Raw genomic sequence first — 25,629 nt, forward strand, 5'->3', positions numbered from 1 at the left:
GAAGGAAACACTGAGCCAGAAAAAAGCCTGACCTGAGATTCTGGTTTTCTGGCCACCTCGGGGCCAGAGGTGGAGGTCAGCTCCTCGAGGCCGCTTGGGAAGGTGTGCTTTCGCCAGGGCAGGCCCTGGGGCCTCCAGATGGTGCAGGAGGAGCCCCCACCCAGGGAGGAAGCAGGGGACCAAAGGAGCCTGCCTTTCTTTCTTGCTGGTAACAAGGTCCCACTTTATTTTGTTGCAAACAATAAATAATCTATAAATAGAACAGGGGCCGGAGGAGTGGGGTGAGGTATGAACAGGGTTGAAACCACCGGGTCCTGGGGTGGCCGGCGGAAGGGCAGAGCGAGCCCCTTGTCCCGTAAACCGCACCTTAACTGCCTTTCACTCAAGGCTCCCCACCTCCCACCCCGCGGCTCCCCAGAGGCACCCAGGCAAGGGAGGGGCTGCGGGCAGGGCAGTGGGGTCTGCGGGCGAGTTCCGGTGGCCCCAACACCAGGCAAACGCACATAGCAGTGGGGGCCATCAGGACGGCTCCTCCCAGCCTGCTCTGGGAGGGGTGAGGCCCAGGAGGGAGGAGGGGTGCGGCAGGGTTACCCTCTCAGTGGTGCTGAGGGGGCAGCAGAGGGGCCAGGTCTGGGGAACTGCGGGCCTTCTCCGCCAGCAGCTGGTAGAAGGGCTTGGGGGTCCCCCAGTCCTCGTCCTCGCTGCTGGAGCTGTCCTGTTTCACGATCCGGTTGTGCTGGAGGCTAAACCTGCGGGCTTTGATGCTGGGGGAGAAGGGGCCACTGGCGGTCACGCCTTCCCTGCCCCCCGGGGCGGCCGTCTCCCCCCCACCACCACCCCAGAGCCCAAAGGCCCCCGTCTGTACAGGGGGGCCGGGCCCCACGCTCCTGTGAGATCTGTTAAGAAGTGCGCACGTGGGCTGTGTGTCTCAGGGGCCAATGAGAGAGGAGCAGGTGGCAGCTCTAAGCAGGTGTGGGGGGGGGAGAAGGGGGGGCGGGGAGGGGAGTGGGAGTAACAGGGAAATAAGACCCGGCGTCCTGCTCTGAGAAACTTCCCGTAGCAGGAAGGGCAAAGGGGGTCTAAAGCTAGAATTGCGCTATTTGCCCTTCTAAGCTCCCCAGGTCGAGCTCCCGACCTCTGTCACCCCCAACTATCTCATAAGAGTGGCAACACCCAAGTCTCCCACCCCAACAATAAACTCCAACCTGTTTCCAATACCATGAAAATCAGAGCAGGTGACCAGAGCCCGGGGGCCCGGCTGCCCCGCCCCCCCGCCCCCTGGGCAGGGTCTTCTCACCAGTATGGTCTCCGCTCCTGCTGGGTCATCACCCGCCACAGCTGGGCCAGCTCCTTGGTGGCGGCCGTGGAAGCGGTCCCGGGACAGGCTCTGTGACAGGAGGGAGGAGGTGAGGAGAGGGCAGCCCGTTCGGGCAAAGGCTGCCCGTCTGGCCACAGGAGGCTCCCCTGTCCTCTCAGGGCCTCGGTTTCCCCGCCTGAGAACTCGGATCTTTTCTACCCATTTTGGCCTGTAGGGCCTCAGGATACACCCTCTGGAGCCCGGGTGTCAAAGAAGGGAGCTGGACGGACGGGTTGTCGGGAAGGGGACACTGAATCTCGGGACCCGGAGGGGACCCCTGTCTTCCAGTCCGGACACCAGCTCTTCAGGTCTTGCCCGACCTATCAAGTCAGCCCCAAGAACTTTGGCGGGAGACGAGAAGCTCTCCTCCCCCAGGGTCGCTGGACGCAAGCCCTGGGGTGACCCTTCACCAACCCCACCCCACGTGCTTGAGGACAAAGCCAACCCAGAAGAGCAGGGCAGAGAGACGGGCCCACAGCCAGGCGCCATGGTCTGAGCCCTGGGCCCAGCCCCACCTGAAGGCCGTCGACGTCCTCCCCTCTCAGGCTACCGGAGCCGCTTTCCTTTTTCCTTAAGTCTGAGTGGGGTTTTTTTGCATATAATTCGCGGGGCTTGACCAATGCAAGGGGACCAGGTAAGATGCTGGGGGACCAAGCTCTTGGGGGGGGCGGGGGGGGGGGAGGTGACAGTGAAGGTCGGGCCCCACCCAGGGCCCAGAGGGACCCCCACCCACCGGATATACTGTTTCCGGTTCATCCTGCAGAACATGATAAAGCCGTTGACGCACTTTTTCTTCGTCTGGGTCGGGCAGGGGGCTTTCTTGTTTTCCTTGAGCTTCGAGGGGCCCTTCCTGACCTTCCTCCCAGCCACAGGCAGGCTGGCGGCCCGCCGCGTGGGGGTCCACGTGTAGTCCCCGTCCTCGTCGCTGGAGGACGGCGGGCCCTTGGGGTTGGCCTGAGCGTCCTGCGTCGGGGTCATGGGGGTTGGGGAGGTGAGCGTCGGCAGGAGGCGGGGGACCCACCTGGCCGCCAGCTGTCCCGCCCTCACCTCCTGCCGCCTCCACACTGACTCCGCCTCTGAGCCCTCCCAGCTGGAGCTGGAGCTGGAGCCTGACAGCGCCTTGCTGTTCTCGCTCAGCGACAGGTAGCAGTGGTCCAGCGACACGGAGGACTGGCACAGGCTGTGGGAGTCCGCGGGGTCTTCGGGGGGCGCTGGGGGCATCTCCTGGTGGGTGAAGGGGAAAGACGAGAGACGTGTGGGGAGACCACAGCGTCCCTTCATGTCCCCACTCACCGGTCACCAGAGCTCGAATTTAAGACAACCTCGTCCAAACAGCCCCTGGACGTCCATGCAAGTGTCCCTAGGGCCCCACAATGGGTTGGCGGGGACGGGGGGGCGTTGGCTGGGGCTCAGGGGCTCACTGCCCTCCTCCCTGTTCTGGGCCAGTAGCTCTTAATATCATCGGGTCAGCAGCCGTGACGTCCCCGTCAAGTGGTAACTTCTCTGAGCACCAAGTTCACCTAGAGTGCAGGGGTCACGCCACATGCCTCATGGGGCAGAGAAGCACCCAGCACCCTGCCCAGCGCCTCCTCAGAGCTCTGCCGAGAGGGGCTATTTTCGTTTCTGCCGCAGATTCAGGCCCTGGTTGGAGGAGCTGGTGGATGTGGAGGCCCATTTGTGTGGGGACCCGAGCTGTGGCTGCCCCTTGGTCCGCTGGGCAGTGAGCCCCCCGGGGGGAGGGCAGCGGCGACAGGTGAGCCCCGGGAGGGAGGCTCTTTGCCACTGAGCGTTTCTGGGCTCATTCTGCTGTTTTCAGTGAGTGTCTGGAAGGACGAGCAGACGGACAGTGAGCGGGTCCCGGCGAGGGGAGGCGGCCGCCCGCTCGCAGGGACGGGGGAGTCCATGAAGCAGGAAAGCGGTGTGTGTGGAACGAAGGGCGGACCGGCTGCCTACCTCGTCCTGGAGTGCCTCAAGCACGCCTTCAGTAGGCAAAGACTCGGCATCTAGGAACACGTCCTCGAAGAGAGCTGTCAGGGAGGGAGAGCGGGCAGTGGCTGGAGCAGAAAGGCCTCCCTCCTGCTGGCCCAGGTGGCCCCAGTGCCCTTCTCCAGGTCTCTGCTTTGGGATCTCCTGTCCCAGGACCAAATTTGGCTCATGAGCCAGCGCCCCTGGGGCACCTCCACGCTGAGCAGAGGGGGTGGGTCCCTGACGTGGGCTCCAGGAGCCTCCCCCTCACGGTGCTGGCCTGGGGCTGCCTCCGCCCACCCCAGGGCACCCAGGACGGCTGAGCCCAGGGCGGCACACTTGGTTTGTGTGCATATCATCATATGTTTCCTGAATAGACCAAGCATCGGGTCCGGCCCCAGGAGCTCACCTTGGGTCAGGAACTCCGTGCCATCCCCCAGGATCTGCTCTGGAGGCAGCTTTCCTGGGGAGCTGAAGAGGGAGGGGCTGAGTCCTAGGATCGCACTCGGGTGTCCTGACACGGTGCAGTTGTTGATCTGGGGAGGCCCTAAGGCCAGCGGGCTCCCTGGAAAGGAAGCATCAGGCTTGAGGACGTGTCAGAAATGACTGTCTCGGGCGCCTGGGTGGCTCAGTGGGTTAAGCTGCTGCCTTTGGCTCGGGTCATGATCTCAGGGTCCTGGGATCGAGCCCCGCATCGGGCTCTCTGCTCAGCAGGAAGCCAGCTTCCCTCTCTCTCTCTGCCTACCTCTCTGTCTACTTGTGATCTCTCTCTGTCAAATAAATAAACAAAATTAAAAAGAAAAAAGAAATGACTGTCTCTCCCAGCAGCGCAGTGGTGGCACTGAGATGGTGTTGGATGCGGCGGAAGGGTGACTCTGTGGACCACTCATTTTGAGGGCTTTGCAAAGGAAAAGAAGAGATGTGATGCCCGGCGTCATGTCAAGGACGAACGAAGACAGAAAAATCAGTGTCTGCTCTGCTACATCTGACGGACTGACTGTAGCTCCCTGGAGCTCTGTGTTAAGAAAGATTCTGAGGCAGCGTCTGGGCTCCACAGAAGGAGTGATGGTTGGCCAGCACCGTCTGCGGCGGCGACGGCCAGCCGCTCACACAGCCCTGTGCTAGGCACACCTCGAGTCCCTGTCCTTCTTTCCTCCCACCACAGGGCTGCTCAGAGGGAATTGAGCAGGAAAGGCCCCACACCAGCCTACAAGGAGGAGACAAAGAATTTCAGTCACCAGGGGGGCTGCCCTCCGGGGTCCAGGCAGGAAGCCAAGGGTCAGCATCTGGGGACTCCTTGTCCAGATCCTCGCTGGAATCGTAGAACACCAGCTTCTGCCTGCGAGAGATGGAATTCGAGAGGCAGACCGGGAGCCCTGGGTCAGGAACTGCTCTATGGCCCCAGGCCCAGCCGTTACCCATAGCGTGTCTTGGTGTGGCCTGCTGGGGTCGCTCTGTGCTGGCTGCTGGGAGGGGGGTGCTGGGGGGGCGGTGGAAAGCTCAGCTGAGACGCCTGCCCTCAAGGGGGTTCGGGCTGGGGAGGAGAGGCACAGGCTGGGGGGTGCAGGGCTGTGACGGGCCGAGTTCCAGGAGGACCACACTGAGCTCAGCCTGAAGGGTGGAGGTCTTCTTGGGGGACGAGGGAGACAGGCTTGCCAGGAAGACGGATCAGGGGTGAAAATTCCGGAGGGCACGAGGCCATGGCTCCCGAGGAGCGGCGAAGCTGTGGTGGTGTTTCAGGTCAGGTGGGGTTGGGGCAGGGGAGGGGGCTGTCAAGATGAGTCGGGGCCAGAGAAGCTCTCGGGTGCTGACTGAGGTATGGGGGCTCCATCCCACGGGCATGAAGGGGGGCGTAAAAGCCATGAACTGACGTGACCGAGGTCCGGGGCTAGAAAAGACACTCTGGCAGCTAGGGAGGACAGGCTGGAGGGGTGAGACAGGAGGCAGGGAGGCCAGTAGGGGGGCCACAGCCCTGGGCCAGCAGCCCCAAAGCTAGGCTCTGCTGGTCCTGTGGTACCCTCTCCACAGACACCGGCGCCGATGTCCATTGACCTCATTTCTCACCACCCACCCCTCAGCCATGCCAGACTGGACCCCCCCAGCCTCCCCCACTCAGAGCCTTTGGGGTTCCCTTACCTGGGACAGGGCTGGGTCCTGTTGAGAAAGTGGATCCGCTCAGCCCCTTGCTGGGCCTTGAAGGCTTGGTAGAGCCCATCACCCTGGGCACTGGCTCGGCAACAGCACCCTGGGGGGAAGGCAGGGCAAGTCAGGATGCTTACTCCTGTGGCTGGAATGAATCCTGATACTCGGATGGAGAGGAGCCCCAGTCTGCCACGGCCTCTCTCTCTCACATCCTTCAAAGACCTTGGGCTGCGGGGCCTCTGCATGAGACTATGGGGTGCTCTGAATGACCCCTTCGGTTTCTGGAACCCCACATCCCTCTCAGAAGCTGTCAGGGAGCTCAAATCCTGAATACTGTCGAGGAAGCTGACGAGAGCAAACAAGTACGGGGAGCTCGCCCTGCCAGCACGGTTTGGGGCCGTTTGTATACGAGTCAGTAGCCCTTGGCCAGAGGGTACCGTGATTACGCCCATTTTACAGTTAAGCAAACTGAGACCCTGAGATACCAAATAACTCCCCCGAGGTCACACAACTAGCGGAAAAGCCGAAAAGCCCTCCCTTTCCAGGTGGGGCGGGTGCTTCCTCTGGGCCCCCACGGCCTGCTGGGCGACCACGGGAAGCCTGGGTCTCTCTGCTCCTTCACTGGACTGTGGCAGCAGCACTGGCACATGGCCTCGCCCCGAGACGCTCGGGAAGCAGGGACCAGATGAACAGATGGGGGCAGGATGGCTCAGGGCCTCCCTCGCCCGCCAGCTACCCCCATCTCACTCGGTGCTCTACTGGGTGCGTCACCACGCCTTTTCAAGGTGGCCCAGGGACGGGAGTCACAGAAGCCATCGCCTGTCTTCCCCCGGTTCTGTGACCCACAGCCTCGCACCAGAGCCACGATGACGCTGCAGCACCCTGCCACCCACAACGGGACCTAAAAGGAGGATGATGACGATGGGAAGGAGGCCCAAGACAGCGTCCCTTTTGCCTACGGCGGCCCCAGCTACTGGGCCCAGGCTGGGGACGCTGCGGGTGCCTGCCAAGGAGTGGAGAAGGGACCAAGTTAACGGCGAGGGAAGACAGCGACCTGAGCAGTCACAGTGGCTGCTGTTCTCAGCCATGTCCAGCAGCGTCAGCCGGGACCGTCCTCCCTTCCTGTCACCTTGAGGCAGCGATGATGCAACTTTGGGGTGACAGCAGGAGCTGGCATGTCTTGAAGGGGTGGCAGTCCCCCCCATGTTCCTTCCTTGCTGCTCTGGAGACAGGGCCACCCACTTCTTGAGCTTGTCCAGGCCCAGACAGCGGCGCGGGTTCTGGGCCCGGCTCTGGCGTTCTGGGGGAGCAGAGAGACGAGCGTCAGAGGGGGCAGCACATGGCTGGGGAGGAGGGCCTCTTTGCTCTGGGCCCCGCCGGGCCTGGTCGCTCACCAGCCCTTCCCTGGTAAGCCCAGATCCCCAGCAAGAGATCACCTCAGCCGAGGCTCCCTGCCCCTGCCCACACGTTCGAGTCATCTTGGGAGCTCTGGGAAAGATAGTGATGCCCAGGTTGCACCCCAGGCCCCTGGAACGTGACTTTCTGGGTGTGAGGCTCAGGCATAGGCATTTTTCACAGTCCCCTGGATGATTCAGGAGGTACGCAGCCAGGACTGGAAAGCACTGATTAGGGACAACTCCCATTTTAAAGATGGGGCAACTGAGGCCTACAGAAGCGAAGGGACACATGGCGTGTTAGCAGCAGGGCGGAGGCTGGCCTGGGGATGCTTGCTGTCCACACGTGGGTCATTTCATCAGCCCGTGCTCCCTGATGCTCTGGCCCGGGACTGATGATAGTAAATGGTAACAGCATCTCCCCTCACGGAGCCCTGACCGGGAGCCTCTCTGCTCAGCGTTGCCACGGGGTATGTGCGCAGGCTCCCAATCCTGAACACCAGCCTGTGGTCCAGCCCCGGACGCTGAGGCTCAGAGCAGGAGAGCAACCATGCCAGTCCTCAGGGCTAGGGAGAGAGGGACCAAGGCCTGGGACTTCGGACAAAGTAAGTCTCACTGTAAAGCGTGGTCAGGGGCTCTGGGTAGCTGCCTGGGCTGCCCTGGAGTGAGAATGGTTCTGGAGAAGGAACTTCGCTCCCACGGGACCTGGCTTCCTGTTCCGCCTGGCTCATACCTGACAATCCAGTGGGTTTCTTCTTGCGGGGTTTCCGACAGGCTCCCTGAAGACAGGACTTGCGAGAATGCGGAGAACTCGAGGGGGTGGAGTGTCTCCGCCGTGCAGGGCCTGAGCCCCAGTTCCGACCCAGCCCTGCATAGGGCGGAAATTCAGGTCAGATGCCCGCACTTCCCAATCGTGGGCAGAGGGCTAAGGGGGCAGACACGGTCCCCAAGATGACTTTACAGATGTGGCAACTGAGCTCCCGGAGGAGCCTGGGCTGGTCTGAGGTCACATCGCCAGGAGGCAGAGGTTCCCTGGCGAAAACTCAGGTTCCCCCAGGGCCATCTAGGGTCCGCCAAGAAGGAAGACAGACTCAAAGCTTTCCCAAATGCTTTCCCCACCATCATCCCATCGCAAACCAATTCCTCCTCCTACTGTCCTCAGGGCAGCAAGGGCTCCACGGTCCATCCTGGCTCACCCAGGGGCCTCTCCATCAGGCCTCTCAGTTCTCCATCCTCAATGTCACCCAAAGGTACCACTTCTGTCCCGAGCCTCACCCTCCCTGCGAGACCGGCCTGTCTCCGGTCCAGATCCCTCCTAAAGGCCTCCTCACTGACCTCCCTGACTCACTAGACACCAGGCATCTCTTTCTTAAAAAATACCTGATCATAGCTTTCCCTGGCTTTTTAAAGTCCTTCGGGAATTCTCACCTTCATCTCCCTCCTTAGCCAAGCCCTGCGCTGTGGAAAATCCACATCTAATTCCGACCCTCCAAAAACTTAACAATGAATAGGCTACTGTTGACAAGAATCCTTACCAATAACACAAACGGGCGATTAGCCTGTATTTTGGATATCCCGTGTTATATACTGTATTCTTACAGTCAAGTAAGCTAGAGAAAAGCAAGGGTTGAAAGCATAAGGAAGAGAAAAGACATTTACAGGACTGTACTGGATTTATCTAAGAACCACCGCGTGTAACTTGGGCCCATGCAGCTCAAGCCTGTGTTCTTCCAGGGTCACGCGTACTAGTATCGGCTTCATTGTGCAGTTGAGCAAACTGAGGCACAGGGAGGTTAAGGTCTTAAGACACGCATCTGCGTCAGGATCTGGTTCGCGAGCCTGTGCACGTTGAGCTGATGTTACGTGGTCCGTCCATGCACACGGGCTGCCGGCCTGCCCTAGACGTTCCACGCGCGTCTTCCCGTGCTGGCGCACTCCCGCTCACGGCGCCTCCTGCCTGCCGGGGCTCCCTCGGGCTACCGTCCGCCCTGGCCCGTCGCGAGGCCCCAGCACCTGCTCAGAGTTAACAGCATCAGGCCCTTCTCTCTGACTCTGTCCGCTCTGCCAGGCTCTGAGATCCCCAGGACTGGGGCGCATCGGTGTCACTTGGTGTTCCTGATGGCTCTCCCTTGGTGGAGAGCAGACCCTGGGAATGGTGACTGAATTTACTTACCCCGGAGTCCGCCTTCCCTATTGGTGGTGTGGAATTTGAGCAAGGTCTTGGCCACATCAATGCTTCTCTGGAGGTGCTGGATGTAATGCAGGACATGCAGCAGAATCTCCTTCTGCCCCCAAAAGAAAGACAGGGCTAAGCACAGGAATGGGGGCCCAAGACCATGCGAGGCTGTGGGGGACCAGAGACAGAAAGGCTGCAGGAGCCCGTTCCTCAGCCTGATAATCCTTCCAGGGGCAGAGATATTCCTAGTCTGTTTAGACCTTGCTGCAGCTCAGGAAGAAGTCTGTTGCAGCTAAAGAAACCGAGGCTTGGAGTGTTAGCGTGACTTGCTAAGGTTAGAGAGGAAGTGGCAGAGCTGAGATCTGAACTCAGGTCTGCCTGCCTCCTGGCCTAGTTTTTCAACACACACTGGCTTCCCACCCCTGGCCCTTTGCACAGGCTGTATTCTCTTTCTGCAAAGCCCTCCTCTTCCCTCTTCAGACTCCCACACTAGCTTCTCCTCCCCTGAGCCTTAGCCCAGTGGTCTCCCCTTCCAGAAGCTTTCCCACCTCCCTGAGTCAGATGTCCCTCCTCAGCACCCTTGCAATGTCCTGGCCTAATGACCTGTTCATGAGTTATTCTCTCTAATTGACCTTGAACTAGTTTGAGAGTAGAGCCTGTGGCTAAGTGATTTCTGTATCTCACGCTCCTAGAATCAAGAGGTAGCTTAGCCCCTGATCGCTGAAGAATGATCTCCGTAGCATGGAGCACAATGCCTTCTGCCCAGCAGGCCACCAAGTACCAGGTCCGTATCGCAGACACAAAGCTAAATGAGACTTGTACCCACTGAGGGCCAGGGACATAGGGGTGAACCAGACATACCTTTGTTTACCTTCATGGAATTTTTAATCTAGTGAGGACAGCGGCCTTTAATAAACTCATAAGTCATATAGAATTATCAACGGTGCGGCCAACATTATGAATAAGAACGTAACAAGAGTTTCTGAAATTGGACTTGAGTGTCTGGAAAGACCTCCAGCATTTTTTCTTTTTAAAGATTTTATTTATTTGAGGGAGAGAAAGAGCACAATGCGGGGACCAGCAGAGAGAGAGAGACAAGCAGACTCCTTGCTGAGCAGGAAGCCTGATGTGGGCTCGATTCCAGAGCCCTAGGATCATGGGCTGAGCCAAAGGCAGCTGCTTAACCAACTGAGTCACCAACGTGCCCAGCATTTATTGTGTTTAAAGATTTATTTATTTTAGAGATGGGGAAGGGGCAGAGGGAGAGAGAGAGAATCCAAGCAGACCCTCCGCTGAGCCTGGAGCCCAACCTGCGGCTCGATCTCACGACTCTGAGATCAGACCTGAGCTGAAACCAAGAGTTGGACGCTTAACCGACTGTGTCACCCAGGGGCCCCCAGGCCTCCAGCATTTAAGCAGAGACCTGAAGAATGACAGGAATTAGGGGCGCCTGGGTGGCTCAGTGGGTTGAAGCCTCTGCCTTCGGCTCAGGTCATGATCCCAGGGTCCTGGGATCAAGCACCACATCGGGCTCTCTGCTCAGCAGGGAGCCTGCTTCCTCCTCTCTCTCCGCCTGCCTCTCTGCCTACTTGTGATCTCTGTCAAATAAATAACTAAAATCTTAAAAAAAAAAAAAAAAAAGAATGACAGGAATTAGCCTGGTGAAGAGATAAGGAAGAGCATCAGTATTTCTTGGATTGAACTAGCTCCCTAGAACATCAATAAAACGGTTAGCAGTAATCTTCCGAACACTAGGTCAGGAAACATGGTCCCACAAAGGGGCTTGTGTGAAACTGTTCCATAAACTAGAGTCCCAGCGGTCGCTGAAACGATGTGACCTGATCCATGGAAGGGAGCTATAATCTAACTAAGGAATGTGACAGAAGCAGGAGACTTTGGAAGGACCTGGATCCAACCCGCCACTTCCTGGCTGTGTATCGGGAGCAGGCTGTTTTATCTCTTTGAGCCTCAGTTTTCTCATCTGGGCAATGGGAGTGAGGTCATTCAGTGAGGCTCACCAGATTATCCTTAGGAATAAAGGAGTGTGTGTGAAATCGCCCAGCACAGGTCTTGGTACGCTAGTTTCCTAATAAATACTTTGTCGATAATCGAATGAGAGCGCTTTCAAGGTTCTCAAAGGACTAAATGAGGCCCTTTTCTAACTTGGAGAACTGGACGGTGTGTTCACAAGAGCAAATCTTTTATCTCTAACCCCAGGCTTGGCCTGCGATCGGCACTCACGGCACTGAGTGTTCATAAACTGTCAAGTGATTTGAAATGTGATTAGTAGGAGCATAAAGGTTTTATGCAGAAGGCCATCGGGCATCATCTCAGAGTCCAAGACCGAAGGTTTGGGAAGGTTAGCTTGGGGGCTATGCCAGAGGTTCAGATCCCAGAGACCTTCTGAAGGCAAGATCGACAGGTCCCACGACTGTCTGAGCTGAGGCGATTCATTCATTCGCTCACTCATTCATTCATTCGACAAACACCTGTTGAGCGCTCAGTGACCAAGCGGCTGAGGATGTGGGCCTTTGGAGTGGGACGGATCCGAACCAGCCGTGTCCTTCTGGGCAGCAGGACCCCTCTCCTCGCAGTAGAGAATGGTCAGATAGAGAAGCCACAGGACCACATGGGCCCCGAGGCACTTCGTGAGTCAGGACTGCGAGGAAGGACGCCCCAGACCTAAGCCGCACCCCAAATCTCAAACACAGGAAAGGCAATACGTAACAGCTCAGTTCATTCATGGAGCATCAGACGGAGCACATCACCCAGCCCTGTGACAAGTCGTGGTGACGCCCTCCAGGCAGGTGTGTTGAGGGGGAGCCTGGGGACTGGCAGGGACGCACGTTGTCCGTGGAGCAGGAGACCTAGACTGAACCCAAGGAAGGATGAAGGGGGTGGAAGAGGGTCCTTAAGACTTCAGACGATCAATGGTCACTAAAGCAGCCTGAGGCCTGGAGAGAATTCCATGAGATGTCGTCATGAGGTCATGCATGAAATGTCACCTGTCACCGGAATCTACTGTCACTCCTTCGGGGCCGGGACTGTCTCCCAGTCGTCTCCACCCCTCCACCTCCCAGGAGTGGATCTCAGTATCTATGCACACTACATATGGATGTTTGAGGACAGAGGGGGCCTGCGAACATGTTGCCAAATATGTCAAAGGGGACTCGGCCGGTGTGACTGGAGTGGCCCACTGGGGTCCCAGGGGTCCTTACAAATGGGAGGTAGGAGGATCGAAGGCAGGGAAGGCAAGGTGAGGATGGAGAGAGCCTGGAAGGTGCTCCACTGCTGGCCTTGAAGGGGCCGTGAGCCAAAGAACACAGTCGGCTTCTGGAAGTTGGCAAAGGGAAAGGAGACAGATTCTCCCTGGGAGCCTCCGAGAAGGACCCTGTGGCTGATTTTGGACCGAGGCCCTCCACACCGTGCGTGAATAAATTCGTGTTGTTTCAAGCAACTGGGTTTGTGGCCCTTTGCTAGAGAGGCCACAGGAAGGTAGGACACAGCGTCGACGGCCACGAGGTGCTTGGAGAATTAACGTGACCTGGTGATCGATGGAAGGTGGGAGGCCCCAAGGAGGTGAGGGTTAGGATCTGCACCCAAAGGTCTGGATCTTGCCCCAAACACCCACTCTTCTGAGCCTCTTGGAAGGCAAGTAGCACGTTCTAGCTGGGGGTCGGTCATTCCTGTGTTCGGATCTTTATCGTCCTGACCACATTCCGAGTTCCCAGGGGATGTGGAGCTCAGGTTCCTTTGCCTCCCCTCGTTGTAACCAGAACAGTTTCTGCCATCCAGCCATCTTTCCAGAACTGGCTGATGAATGAGTGGATACGTGAGGGAATGAGAGGAACTACAGCAAGAAAACAGCGCCTTCAGGATCTCTGAGTCCCTTAATAAATTGTTGCCACTGGTGGGTGCGAGGCGGCAGCTCAGCACGTGTCCCTGGGGACGCGAAGAGCAGATTTAGCTCTTGCTACCTCAAGGAGACGCCCCAGGACACAAGACAATGGACTCAGGGAGGGAAGTGACATTTCCTCGAGGACCATCATGGCTAGTGTGTCGTTTGAGCCTCTCAATATCTCTGGGTAGCAGACGTTATTTTTTCTCGGATTACAGCTGAGAAATGGGATGCCTGAGAGGCCGAGAGGCCGAGAGCCCTGCCCAGAGTCCTGCCGTTTCGGGGCTGATGGGCTTGAACCAAGGGCTGTTTGATTCACCAAAGTGATGAACTTTACCTGGCTCCTTGCCCATTTCCCCCCACCCAATTACCCCTGCCCCCTTTGCAAGAAAGGATCCCCCCGGCTTCTTGTGATGGGATCACAGAAAGGCCCACGCAAGGCAGGACCGTGCCCATCTCGGTGTTGTCACTGCAAGGGTCTGTGTGGGGGCCCCAGGACAAGGGAAGGTTACTGAGGTTTTCAGATCTGCCTCCCACATCTGCCTCCTCTCCCTGCAACCCCATACCTTGGTGAGCTTCTTGGTGCCCGTCTTCAGGGCCACAGGCAACAGCAATGCCAACTCATGGAGTTTGCTGGTGTGATTCTTCCTCTGCCTCCTGTTTGGGGCCAAGAGTTGGTGTTGGTTAGGATGTTGGCACCTGACCCCCAAACCACCCATCTCTGTGTTCCCCAACTCTGAGAGGCTCCCCACCCCACGCCCTCCAGACAGAATCCTGGGCATCGTATGTTCCCATCAGATCTTTCTCATTCCCCTTCCAGTCCCTTCTCTCCAGCCCTAGACCCTGCCCCAGTCCACGTGTGGATGTTCTCCTTGCCTTCCCAGCCTCCCCCCGTCCTCCTCCAGTCCATCCTGTCTACAAGTGTCAGGGTGAGCTTTCTGCAACACGGATCTGGCCACGGTTTTCTCATCTGGGCAATGGGACTGAGGATATTCATTGAGGCTCAGAGGTTTAACATAGGACTGAACACACCAGTGTGTGTGAGATCGCCAGCACAGAGCCTGATACTCTAGTTGTCTAGTAAGTGCTTCAAACCTCTCGACGTCATCCCATTATTAAGGACCAAGTTGAAAACCTTAACCCGGCTTATAATGGTCCTCAGGCCCTGGCCCGGCTGACCATTCTGGTCTCAGCCCTTACGGGACAGGGGAGGCACCTCGGCTAAGGGCCCTCAGCCCCTTGCTCGTGCATTTCTCTGAGCTCTGCTCCAAGCTGAGAGCTGGGGGGCAGACGGGACAGGCGGGTACTGTGTCTCTAGCATCCAGACAGGGTCTGGCACACCATGGGAACTCACTGCTTATTTCGTAAATAAATAAATGAGGGCACAACAGAAGCTGACTGCTGGGCGGACACATAACTTCCAGGGTCGAATCCCTGCATTTCTAATGCATAATATACCCTTGCACACGCATAAACCTCCACCTCTCTCTCGGCAGATGGGGACACAAAGACATTGGAGTCTCTCTCCCAGATTCTGCACCATTGTCACGACTCACACGACTCCTTTGGGAATGCCTGGACACCCCCTCTCTACCATTCCTTGTCTCGCCTCCCTTCAGGGCTCAGTACAATTGCCACCTGCCCCAGGAAGCCTCTGGTGACCTCCTTTGCCTTCCTTCCCTGCTCTGATCAGCTAAAACACGTTTTCACCAGCAGCCTGGCCACGCCCCCAAACACTCCCTTGATTACAGACAGGTGTTTAGTTCCTACTCAAACACAAGCTGACCCTACACTGGACACCAGAGAAGGAGAGGGAAACTACTGTCACTGCCCTCGAGGAAATGGGGGAGCAGGGTGGGAGATGCACTTATCTCCCTAACCAAACCCTGAAGTCCTCAAAGAATCATTCTCACTCACTCATTCACCAATTTCTTATTTTATTTATTTATTTATTTATTTGATTTGATTTTTTAAAGATTCTATTTGACAGAGAGAGAGACAACAAGAGAGGGAACACAAGCAGGGGCAGTGGGAGAGGGAGAAGCGAGCTTCCCGCTGAGCAGGGAGCCTGACAAGGGTCTCGAACCCAGGACCCTAGGATCATGTCCTGAGCCGAAGGCAGATGCCTAATGACTAAGCTACCCAGAAACCCCTACTTTTTAAGTTATTTATGTATTTATTTGACAGAGAGAGAGAGGCACAATGAGAGAGGGAACACAAGCAGGGGGAGCGGGAGAGAGAGATACAGGCCTCTTGACAAGCAGAGCGCCCAATGTAGGGCTCAATCCCAGGACCCTGGGATCATGACCTGAGCCAAAGGCAGATGCTTTAACAACTGAGCCACCCTGGCGCCCCTCATTCAGCTATTACTTATTGAGCATCTACGATGGGCTGGGAATAGTGTTAGGTGATAGGGATAAAAGTATAAAAATCAAAATACAGCGCCTTCTAGAGCTCAAAGGACTGTCAGGGGTAAAGTCATTAATCAGATTGTCACACAAACAAACATAAAATTCCAATTAGGACCAGAACGGGCTATATAATTTGCTGGGGAGGGGAGCCTTGCAAATGAAAATGTGGGGCCCCCTTTTTAAAAATTAAGGATTTCAAGGGGATGAGAGCGAGGCATTAAACCAAGCATCGGGCTCTTCTAAACAGGGCTGTGTAACTGCAGGAATTTGCACGCCCAAAGAGCTGGTCCTGATGGAGACAAAGAAGGCTGCTAGAAACAGGTGGCTCTGATCTAATCTACAACGTTTTCCCTGAGGAAGTAAACCTGGCCGGAACTGGTTCTGAAGGATGAGTGGAAACGCATAGGTGAAGATGGAACAAGCACATTTCCGATAGAGGGGACATGTGTAAAGGCCCTGTGGCACGAGGAAGCATGGAGAACTCAAAGGAACTAAAGCTGCCCAGTCTGGTGCACAGAAGGCAAGGAGTCTTATGGGGTGAGACAAGGCTGAAAAAGATAGGGGCCAGATGAGGCAAGATCTCAAAGGCTTGTAGTACAGAAGAGTTTTTCCCCTTTATCTGAAGACCAGCAGGAAGCCATAAAAGGGCTTTATGTAGAGGAGGATACCATTCGTGTAACCTCTCGAAAATACCATGAATATATTTGTCAGCTGGATGAAGGAATTAAAAAAAAAAAAATCTCTGGTCTCCAGTTACCTGTTGGTAGAAACTATAACTTCGAGGGACAAGGATGTTGGGGTTCCATCTTTGGAGGAAAACTGGGGTAGGCTGACCTCTAACGTCCTGTCTAGCCCTGATATTTACTTTTTGCATACCGCTTCCCTTCTGTTCTAGAAGGACTCCTGGAACCCCCAGCGAGAAACAACGCAGAAAGCAAGGAAGAAAAAAGTGTCTGGTCCTATTTAAGCTCACGGTGTGCCCTGACCATGGCTGAGGAAAAGAATTTTGTATCATCTGTAGTCACTGGGTGTTTACTCTGGGTTTTGCAAAGCACTGAGAGCCTTCTGTGTCCAAACACAGAAGGGGAAAAAATTTGGCGGGAGGAAAACAGTGACGACGAGACATCACAAAATCTTTACATCTCCTGGGCAGTAGTCCTGAATAGGTGGGACTTGGAATGTGCTCCCGGGGCCTCTGGGAGCTGGGCACTTCCTCCCAAGACTGCTCTTTTCCTTGCTGGATGGTTCTAGTTTGGGACAAGTTCTTTTCTGTAATTTTCACCCACTAACCCCAGCTCTGCCCTCTGGGTCTTCAGGGAACAGGCCAGCTCCAGCCACACATGTCCTTTTTCTGTTTCTCTAAACTGCCAAGTTTCTTTCTGCCTTAGGGCCTTTCCTATTCCTTCCACCTGGAATGTTCTTTTGCCCTGATTGTTGTATGGCTGGTTTTTCCTTTGCCATTCAGCACGGAGCTTAAATGTAACCTCCTTAGCGAGGACTTTGCTGACCAACTGATCTAGCTAAGCATATTCTTGGTCACATCCTCCTATCATTTATCAGAATCTGAAATCTTCTTTCTTTATTATCAACACCAGCAGAGATTTTTGTCTATTTGATTAATGGTTATATCCCAGACTGACTTATCCATTACGTGCAGTAAGCACAGTGCCCACGTCTGGTGCCTCTTTTAAGGGCTCCTGAAAATGTCTTAATTTCATTTTCTTTTTTAAGATTTTACTTTTAAGTCAGCTCTATACCCAATGTGGGGCTCGAACTCACAACCCAGAGATCAAGAGTCATGTGCTCCACTGCCTGAGCTGGCCAGGTGCCCTAAAAATGTTTTAATTTCTCTTAAAAGCTATGTCAATGTTGTTGTAAACTATAATTTTAAGTATGTTTTTAATGGGGGCACCTGCGTGGCTCAGTGGATTAAGGCCTCTGCCTTCAGCTCGGGTCATGATCCCAGGATCCTGGGATGGAGCCCTGCATCAGGCTCTCTGCTCAGCAGGGAGCCTGCTTCCCCCTCTCTCTCTGCCTGCCTCTCTGCCTACTTGTGATCTTTGTCTGTCAAATAAATAAATAAATAAATCTTAGAAAAAAAAAAAGTATGTTTTTAATGGATGAAGGGGCCTGGGTGCCTGGGTGGCTTAGTTGGTTAAGCGTCTGCCTTCAGCTCAGGTCATGATCCCAGGGTCCTGGGACTGAGCCCTGCGTTGGTCTCCCTGCTTGGCTAGGAGCCTGCTTCTCCCTCTGCCTCTGCCCTTCCTTCCCGCTTGTGCTCTCTTTCTTTCAAATAAATAAATAAAATCTTTAAACAAACAAACAAAGCTTAAAAAAAAATGGAGGAAGGGGCCCAAGAAGGAAAAATTGCCTGGGGCCTAAGCAAGTCATATGTGGCCCTGGCTCTATCCTTAGCTCCTAGAATAATGATCAGCACTTAGTAAGTGTTCAACAAAAAATTGTTGATTTTATGAATGCTCTTGTGTTCTGATGGTCTCAGCCTTTGAAATGGCAAATGATTCTAATTCCCAAGTTTCCTCTTCTCTGAGCCAGTCAGCCTAAACTCTCCCTAGTTCTTTTATTTTACAGGAGCTAGAAGAGCCTGTCCAAATTTCTCGTATTAGATATAGGAAAAGCAAGGCCCAGGCCCTAATTTGCTTTGACATGTGCAGAGATTTAAGAGTAAGAGCTGCCCCAAAGTGGGACAAAGCAGGGGGCTATCCCAACAGGCAGCCTCATGGTTGGTCTTAAGCTCCAGCTTTTTGAATAAGGCAGACCTGGGTCGGAAACCCAGCTCTGCCATTTGCTGCGTGACTCTGGACACATGTTTTCATTTCTCTGAGGCTGTTTTTAACCCATTGATAGAGTAGAAGTGGCCAGAAAGTTTGATCTTGTCTGGAAAGGTCTTGTCTGGAAAGACCTGGCACACTGAGAGTACTCAAAAAATGTTAAAGACAAAGTGGACAGTCGTTTGTCAGAATTTTTTAGGGATAAGGGATGTTGAAGAATGGGGTCGAAGTATTATATTAGCTAACTATGGTTGATAAAACTGTTGCTTTTGGTTGACAGACATGTCATCCCCCTTGCCTGGTAACACTTTCCTTTGGGGCCACCCCTCCCCCACTCTCCTTCCATGAGGTTCAGAGAGGTCGACCCCAACCTCCCCTTCCACTAGCAGCACAGAACTAAGGTCCAGCTAAGAAGAGTCACAGTGATTGGTTCAGGATTGGGGTCATAACCCAGGTTTGGCCAATCAGAATCAATGCTCCGAGAAAGAGGCCCTCTGCTGTGCCTGTCGGGCTAGCAGGATGTTGCTTTGGAGCTGCTGGGAGCCATCTTGCCCTCACAAAGGGAGAGCCTGCTTGAGGAGGAAGCCAATGTAGGGCAACAGCAGAGCCCAGAGAGGCGGGTTCCTGGCAACATCATTGAATCCTCACCTGGAACCAGCCAACCCTGATGCCTCTGAATTTTTGGATTAAAGGACCCAATGAATCTCCTTTTATGCCTAAGCTGGTTTTAGCTAGGTTTCTGTTCATGGCAACTAAGAGTTTTTATTAATACGATGCAACCCCCCCACACACACATCTAGAAAGGGGGGGGAAGACCCTCCCCAACACTGTTGGTGACCTCTGGGATTCCAGGAGGAATGGGCAGTGGGATGGGCATTCTTCATTTTATTCATGGTGTTCCTTCTGAGCACAGTACCTAGGTAGAGAATCTGAACAAAGCAGATGCTTAATTTTGGAGTTAATAAATGAATGAATAGGGGTGCCTGGGTGGCTCAGTTGTTAAGCATCTGCCTTTGGCTCAGGTCATGATCCCGGGGTCCTGGGATCGAGCCCTGTGTCGGGCTCCCTGCTCGGGGGTAGGCCTGCTTCTCTCTCTCCCACTCCCCCTGCTTGTGTTCCCTCTCTCACTGTCTCTCTCTGTGTCAAATAAATAAATAAAATCTTTTTTTAAAAAATGAATAAAGAGCTGGATGGACAGTAAATCATTCGGGAAGATAGTGAGGATAAGATGAACTTTGGCTCCCTTTTCTTTATCCAGGCTGGGGGTGAGGGCGGGGATCTGATAGGACCTTCAGTCTCCTATGAACATCCCCTCTTAGGAGATTCCTGACACTTGGTGGTTGCTTGATGGATGAACGAATACATGAATAGAAGAAAGGAAGGCAGGGCATTGACAAAGCTCCAAATGTCACAGCCTGCAAGGCCTCTGAGGTGATCTTTGGCAACCACTTCAGAATTCTCTCATCTTGAAAATGGTGGTAATATTCGCACCTACTTCCTTGTGGAGGTGTAAAGATTAAACGCTATCATACAAACAAAAGGGCTTAGCAAAGAATCTGACAAACAGTAAGTGCTCAGTAAACATTATTGTTATTATGCGACCAGAGTGGCCAAAGCCGGAATGGAGATAGGCAGGGATGAGCCCTTACCTGTCACTGGAACCCAGGGAACTGGCTCTGGGCCATCCAAGGGAATACAAGTGTCTGCTGGAACCCCACATCTGCAAAGAGGGAAAAAGAAAGAATTATTACTGTGACCTCTGAGATTCCAGGAGGAATGGGCCACATGGTGGTAGCCTTCATTTTCCCTATGTTGTTCCTTTGAGCACTCAGAGATCCCTGGAGTCCCCAACCACCCCACAAATATGAGCCCAGAGACCAAATTCAAACCCCCAAACTCTAAACTGAAGTCCATGAATACCAAGTTGTAAATCTGGGCCAAGTTGTGATCTGCACCTAAAACTAAAAGCAGCAAATTCCCAAACTTTAACTTCAGAGCTTGGGTCTTAATAGTGAGATGTCAGACCATCAGTGAAAACTGGTTTGAGATCTCTAAACTGCGATGTTAGGACACTGAAACTACGACTTTAAACTCCCACAGTGAGGATGTCCTCCCAAACCTAAAAACCCTCAACTCTAATACTGAGATACTCTAGACCCCCAAACTGTCCACTTCTGAACTCTAAAGGCAACCCACTCCCAATCCCATTAAGACCATAGACCACAAACTTTAACAGAGAACCCAAACCCTAAAGAAACCCAAGCCCCCCTAAAGCAAACGACAGTCTCCCAAATTGACCTCAGATCCAAAAGCAAAGAACTCTAGATCCTCAAACCGTCACTTCAGACCATCCAATTGTGACCCCCCAACCCTACAGTTGAGATCTTACATGTGAGTCCCAAAATTGAAGGCCCAAACTCAACGTGGGGACTCCAGGCCCTAAAATTTAATCCTCAAAGTCCCAAATTGTGACTCCAGACCCTAACTCTCGTACCTCATACTCTATACTGAGATTGTGGACCCTGAGTCTATACTGAGGCTTCAAACCTCCCAAATCAGACCCCAGGCCCCCAAATGATACTTCAGAATTCAAAACTAAGAGTTCCAGATCCTAAAATTAGGATCTTCAGATTCCAGCAGGAAAACTTCCAGTCACAAACCCCAACACCTTCAGATTCCAATACTAGTTGTATCTAGATACAAAGCCAGAGATTCCACAGTTTGTGACCCCCAAAGCCCCAACACTATTCAAACAGAGCCTTCCCTGTCTCAAACTTGAGCCTGGATCCCAAAACCTAGGCCCAGCCTCAAATCCAAACTCCAGCTCAGCTGCCCCTGGCCTGCCTCGCTACGAGCACCCCGGCATGCCTGCCTTCCTGTCCCCCTGAAACTCCCGGAGGGAGACCGCGACCACAGAGTGCTGCTCCTGAGCGGACCCCAGGCTCCCCTCTGGCGAGCTGTCCCCTGCCCCGTTCCCGGACGGCCTCCAGCACCCGCCTCAGGACGTGCAAAATGGCGTGAGGCCCCCCTTCTGGTTTCACGCCAGCTCCACACTCAGGAGCCTGATCAGACAGTGTCTCGCGCCTGTCCCGGGAGGCTGGCCGCGCGCGCGAGCCCCAGGCCGGCCCCGGCCACTGCGTTCCCCACCCGGCCGTGGGGTGGGCGCGAATCCCCTTGGAATGAGGCTCCTTGCGGGTGGCCTGTGGAGGGGAGCAAAAGTGAGCTCCTGAGGCCAGGCCACGCCCCCACCAGTTCCCGCCAAGGTGTGCTGGGCGCGAGACTGGAGGGGAAACGGCAGGGTGCAAGTGGCCGTGCGCAAGCGCGCCTGGAGAAGGGCCCTGGCTTCTAGCTCAGCACGAGCTTGGCCTCGCGCCTCCTGACAAAGCCTTTGCTGGAGCGCGCCAAAGTGCCGACCAATCAGCCCTCAGCCAGCTGCCCGCCTTTTCAGCCGGCCACGCCCCCGCCTAGCCCCGCCCCCACCCCACCCGCTCCTGCAGACCAGGGCTTGGGGATCCTAATGAGGAGGCGGGGTCTCCCCAACTGCCAGTTCTCAGGAGGAAAGAGAGATCTGGTCAGTCTCCTTTCTGGCCCTCTTTCCCCCTTCCCTCTTCAGTGCATATCTAATGAGGGCCTACCTTGTGCCAAGGATCATGCTGAAAGTTGGCAATTTCACCGCGGGCTTCTCAGTGCAGTCGGGAAGGCTCACAGACCTTAAGAACCTAGTGAAGCAGGGTCTTTACATTAAAGAGCCATAAATTAAGAAAAGATTCAAAGAGGTGGGCCATTGGGATTGGCCCTTAGCAGCAGGTGCCCTCACGACGATCTATGTTCCTTGATAGAGCAAATGCTCTGTTTTCGAAAGCTCTTTCTCAGGGCCGATGAGGGAGGACTGGGAAATACAGCTTAATGGGAAGCGATCTACCGACTTAGTGGAGAGTAGAGGCCCTCACGCCCAACACACTTCAGTTCAAATCACTTTCTTGCTGTGTTGCCGTGGGGAAGAGATTTCATCTCTTTTTGCCTTAACTTTTACAAGTTTGGGGTAATACTTGGGTTGCCTGCGGGGTGTCTGGCGTAATAAATATTACACAACACCTATTTACACTGTTCTGGGTGCTCGAATGAGATACACAAAGGTGCCTGTCCTCGCGAAGTTTCTATGATGCTGAATGGTTCCTAGTTCATGGGGCTTTCCTCCCTCCTAAAGCTTAATTTTCTCATTTGTAAATTAGAGGAGGTGATAGTAAGAAAACGGGAGAAGAGATGGAAAAATGTTTGAGAAAGTACAAGGTACTGTTAATTTTTATGTTAATGAGCATACGGAAATCGATAAACTTGCTCCTTCCCAACTCTTCACCCCTCACAAACGTCTCTTGGCAATTTGCTCAGTCTCTTTCCAAGGGCCCCGGGCCAAAATGGAGAAGCCTGGACTCCATCTCCCAGTGCTCCTGGCGGGGGCGCTCTCTGCGCCTGCGCTGCAAAGAGCCCTCTCTGCCTCTTGGGAATTAGAGTAGTTCTTGTGCTCCTCCCGCCCAGCTTGCTCCTTTTCCCCACCTCAAGCGTGATCACGCTGCCTTCTGGGAGGTGTAGTCCATGGCTGCTCGGACTCCAATTCCCAGCAGGCTTCGGGGCGGGAACCCGGAAGGGGAGGCTGGAGAGGAGCGAGTGGGGGAAACCCGCGTAGCCGAGAGAGCTGCGGCGCGGGGAGATGGTGAGAACCCCGAGTCGGGGCTGGGGGCTCTTGAAAGCTGGGGCGGGGGTTCGGGACCGGGTGGCGAGAAGGGTGAGGCTGGGGCTAAAAAAGGGGCTGGACGACGAGAGATCGCTTTGGGGAGGGGTTCGGGAGGAATGGGAGCCGGAGGGAGTAGTAGAAGAATGGGGGCTGGGGAGGGGTCTTGGAGGTGGAGAGGGAGTCGAGCTTTGGGATTGATTATAAGGGAACTCAGAGCTGGGGAAGGGAGTCCTGAGTTGGAGAACGGGCTGGGCGTCCCGGCAGAGGCCCTGAAGGGAGCAGTTTCGGGGCGGGTAGCCTGGGGGATGCGGAAAGGAATGGGGATCAGGGCTAGACGAATGAGGGGGTCTGTAGGCTCCGAAGGAGAGATCAGCTGTGGATGAAGTGGGTTAGGGCCTCCAGATCATATTGGGGGCAGGAGGGCAAGCTGAGGTGTTGGGAGAGAGAAATCAATGGTAGAGTGGTGTGTTGGTTAGGCTGCTGTACTGAGGGTGGGGTGGGGAGCGTGGCTTAAGGCGCCTGAGTGAGAGATAGTTTGTGTCTACACCAGCCAGAGACTCCCGAGAAACTGGACAGTCACAGAACTGTAGGATAAGATGGCCAGAAGGGGCCTTAGAGAGAACCTTTTGCACTCTCATTTCTCTAGTAGGATCTCGAAAAGTGTAGTGCGTTCTCTGTGTTTTGGCAGTCCAGCGTTCAGATCAATTAATCTGTCTCTCCTTTGTGACCTGGGCAAGTCTCCCTTCTCTGAAACTTCGTGCCCTTATCTGTGTTGTGGGAACAGCTTGCCACTGAGAAGAGGGGAGGCTCCTGAACGTTGTTACCTTCCCTTGCAGTAAGTCCGTGGTAGGTCTTGGAGCTGTTGGTGGGAAGTTCCCCATCCCAGGAATGTGACTGGGTCACAGGTGCTAATGGATTCGCTTCTTATCAGTCCAACCCCAGGGGCTGTTTTTCTCAAAAACCTGCTACTGATCTAGGCACACCCCAGCTAAGAAGCAGGCAGGGGCTCCCCACAGTGGATTACAGCTAACACTTACTCTTTGGGAAGTGCCTGGCCCTTTTCTTAACTCTGCCAGCATGTTAACTCATTTAATTCTGACAACACCCCTAAGGTGTAGGTGGGGTTATCTCCATTCTACCCAAAGGAAGCAGAGCCCCAGAGAATTTAAGCAACTTTCCCAGGGCCATCCAGCATTAAGTGGTTAGATTCAGGATTCCAACCTAGGCATAGCAGCCCAGAATCTGCTTTCACCACTGAGATTTTTACCCCCTCTCCTTGTACTGAAATACAGTGTTATGAGAAGGGCGGGGACTCCAGAACAGAAGCAGTCTTCAGTTGGAATTTTAGCCCTGCCATTGTCGTGTGACCTTGGGCAAGTCTTTGGGCCTCTCCTTTGCTATAAAATGGGCTCAGTAACCCCGGGAATGTTAGAGGGTTCAGGGAAGTAAGCACATAAAGTTCTTGGAGTAAGTGCTTAATACACATGAATTGTCATTTTTTTGAACAGAGTGGGAAACAGACTTGAGAGAGAACGCAGAAGACAGGGACCACCAGTGAGGGAGACATCAGCCAGGCTCCCTCCTTTTCCTTCTCCCGCAGTCTGCCCCCATATCTGCTTTTTCTTGTTTCCCACCCTCTACCCGTGGGGTTCCAAGTCCAAGGGTGACTCCCCAACGGGGTACTCAGAAACTCAATCTGTCCCCATCTCCATCTCCATTCTGATCCCCAGCCAGATATAAATAATTCACTTGTCAATTCCCAGCCTGGCCCAACTCCAGGTATTTCAGTGAATAGGAAATATTTCTGACAACTGTTTTTTCTCCCTCCAACCTTTTTGGTTATTCCAGCCTCCCTGGGCACTTGGGCAACTTTGTAATTCATCTTGAAACACTTTGGTTCATTTGTTGTGAGGCTTCCTGAGTTTATCACAGAAATTCTCTGGCGGTGATAGGAAAGCTTATGGTTAAAAGCACTGGCCTCAGATAGGCTCAGGTTCCCATCCCTACTTCTGCTGCTGTGTGTCCTTGGCCAAGCTGTGTTCCCTCTCTGGCCCTGGAGTTCTCTTGTGCAAAATGGGGCCGCTTTCCAACCATGGGGCGGTTGTAAAGAGTTGATGAGGTAGCACTTGTAAAATGTGTAGTGCCTACAAAGCTCTGTGTGTCTGAGGTCTTTTTATGATTTTTATTTTCTTAAGAAAAACCCTGGAGCATGTGCTTTGGGACCAGAACTCCCATATTTGAATCCTGGCTCCGTTGCATGCTAGCTGTGTGACTCTAGGCAAGTCATTTAACCCTCTGGACCTCAGTTTCCTCTTCTGGAAAATGGGGGTGTATTCCTCGAGTGGTCTGCGATGTTGTTAGAGCACCTGCTGTGTGCAGACTGACACCCTGCTCTTGGGGAGCTTGTCGTCGTTGCAAGGCATCGGGACTCATTTTTCCATTTTCCGGGTTCAGGTTTTCTCTTCCTGATTCATTTGCAGCCCCTTATGCTAGCTTTGCCTGCTTCTCATTGTGTCATTAACTTCAGGGGTCTTTAACACTTTGTCTTCAGCACTCGGTGAATCATCTGAAAACCTCTTGGTTTGGGGGAGAGTTGGCCAGTCTCTCACTCATCCCTGTGCCTGTATGTCACAGCTGGGTCCCCTGAGGTCATGTGACACTCCCCCCCCCGCCCCCGTTCCTCTATTTGTCTGTCTTAGAAAATGTGTCAGCTTTCCAAGTCATTTTGCCTTTCCTTAACATCTTTCATGTGTTTCCAGCCTGTG

The 25,629-nt window shown here is 54.3% G+C and overlaps 1 protein-coding gene across 1 annotated transcript; it reads right to left on the reverse strand.

Annotated features, from left to right (window-relative positions):
• Positions 1-595: 595 nt before the first annotated feature.
• On the reverse strand, positions 596-19,852 carry LOC111160550 (basic helix-loop-helix and HMG-box containing 1). The gene is made up of 13 exons (XM_022523730.1): positions 19,782-19,852; positions 13,499-13,589; positions 9,032-9,143; positions 7,592-7,726; positions 6,519-6,764; positions 5,459-5,567; positions 4,561-4,661; positions 3,732-3,887; positions 3,311-3,384; positions 2,405-2,581; positions 2,091-2,320; positions 1,298-1,387; positions 596-764 (listed from the first exon to the last, which is right to left on the reverse strand). Exons 1-13 carry the CDS (start codon positions 19,850-19,852, stop codon positions 596-598), a joined length of 1,761 nt encoding a protein of 586 aa, XP_022379438.1.
• Positions 19,853-25,629: the final 5,777 nt, after the last annotated feature.

The sequence above is a fragment of the Enhydra lutris genome, unplaced genomic scaffold, assembly GCF_002288905.1.
Source record: "Enhydra lutris kenyoni isolate GAN:26980312 unplaced genomic scaffold, ASM228890v2 scaffoldscaffold77, whole genome shotgun sequence".
NCBI lineage: Eukaryota > Metazoa > Chordata > Mammalia > Carnivora > Mustelidae > Enhydra > Enhydra lutris.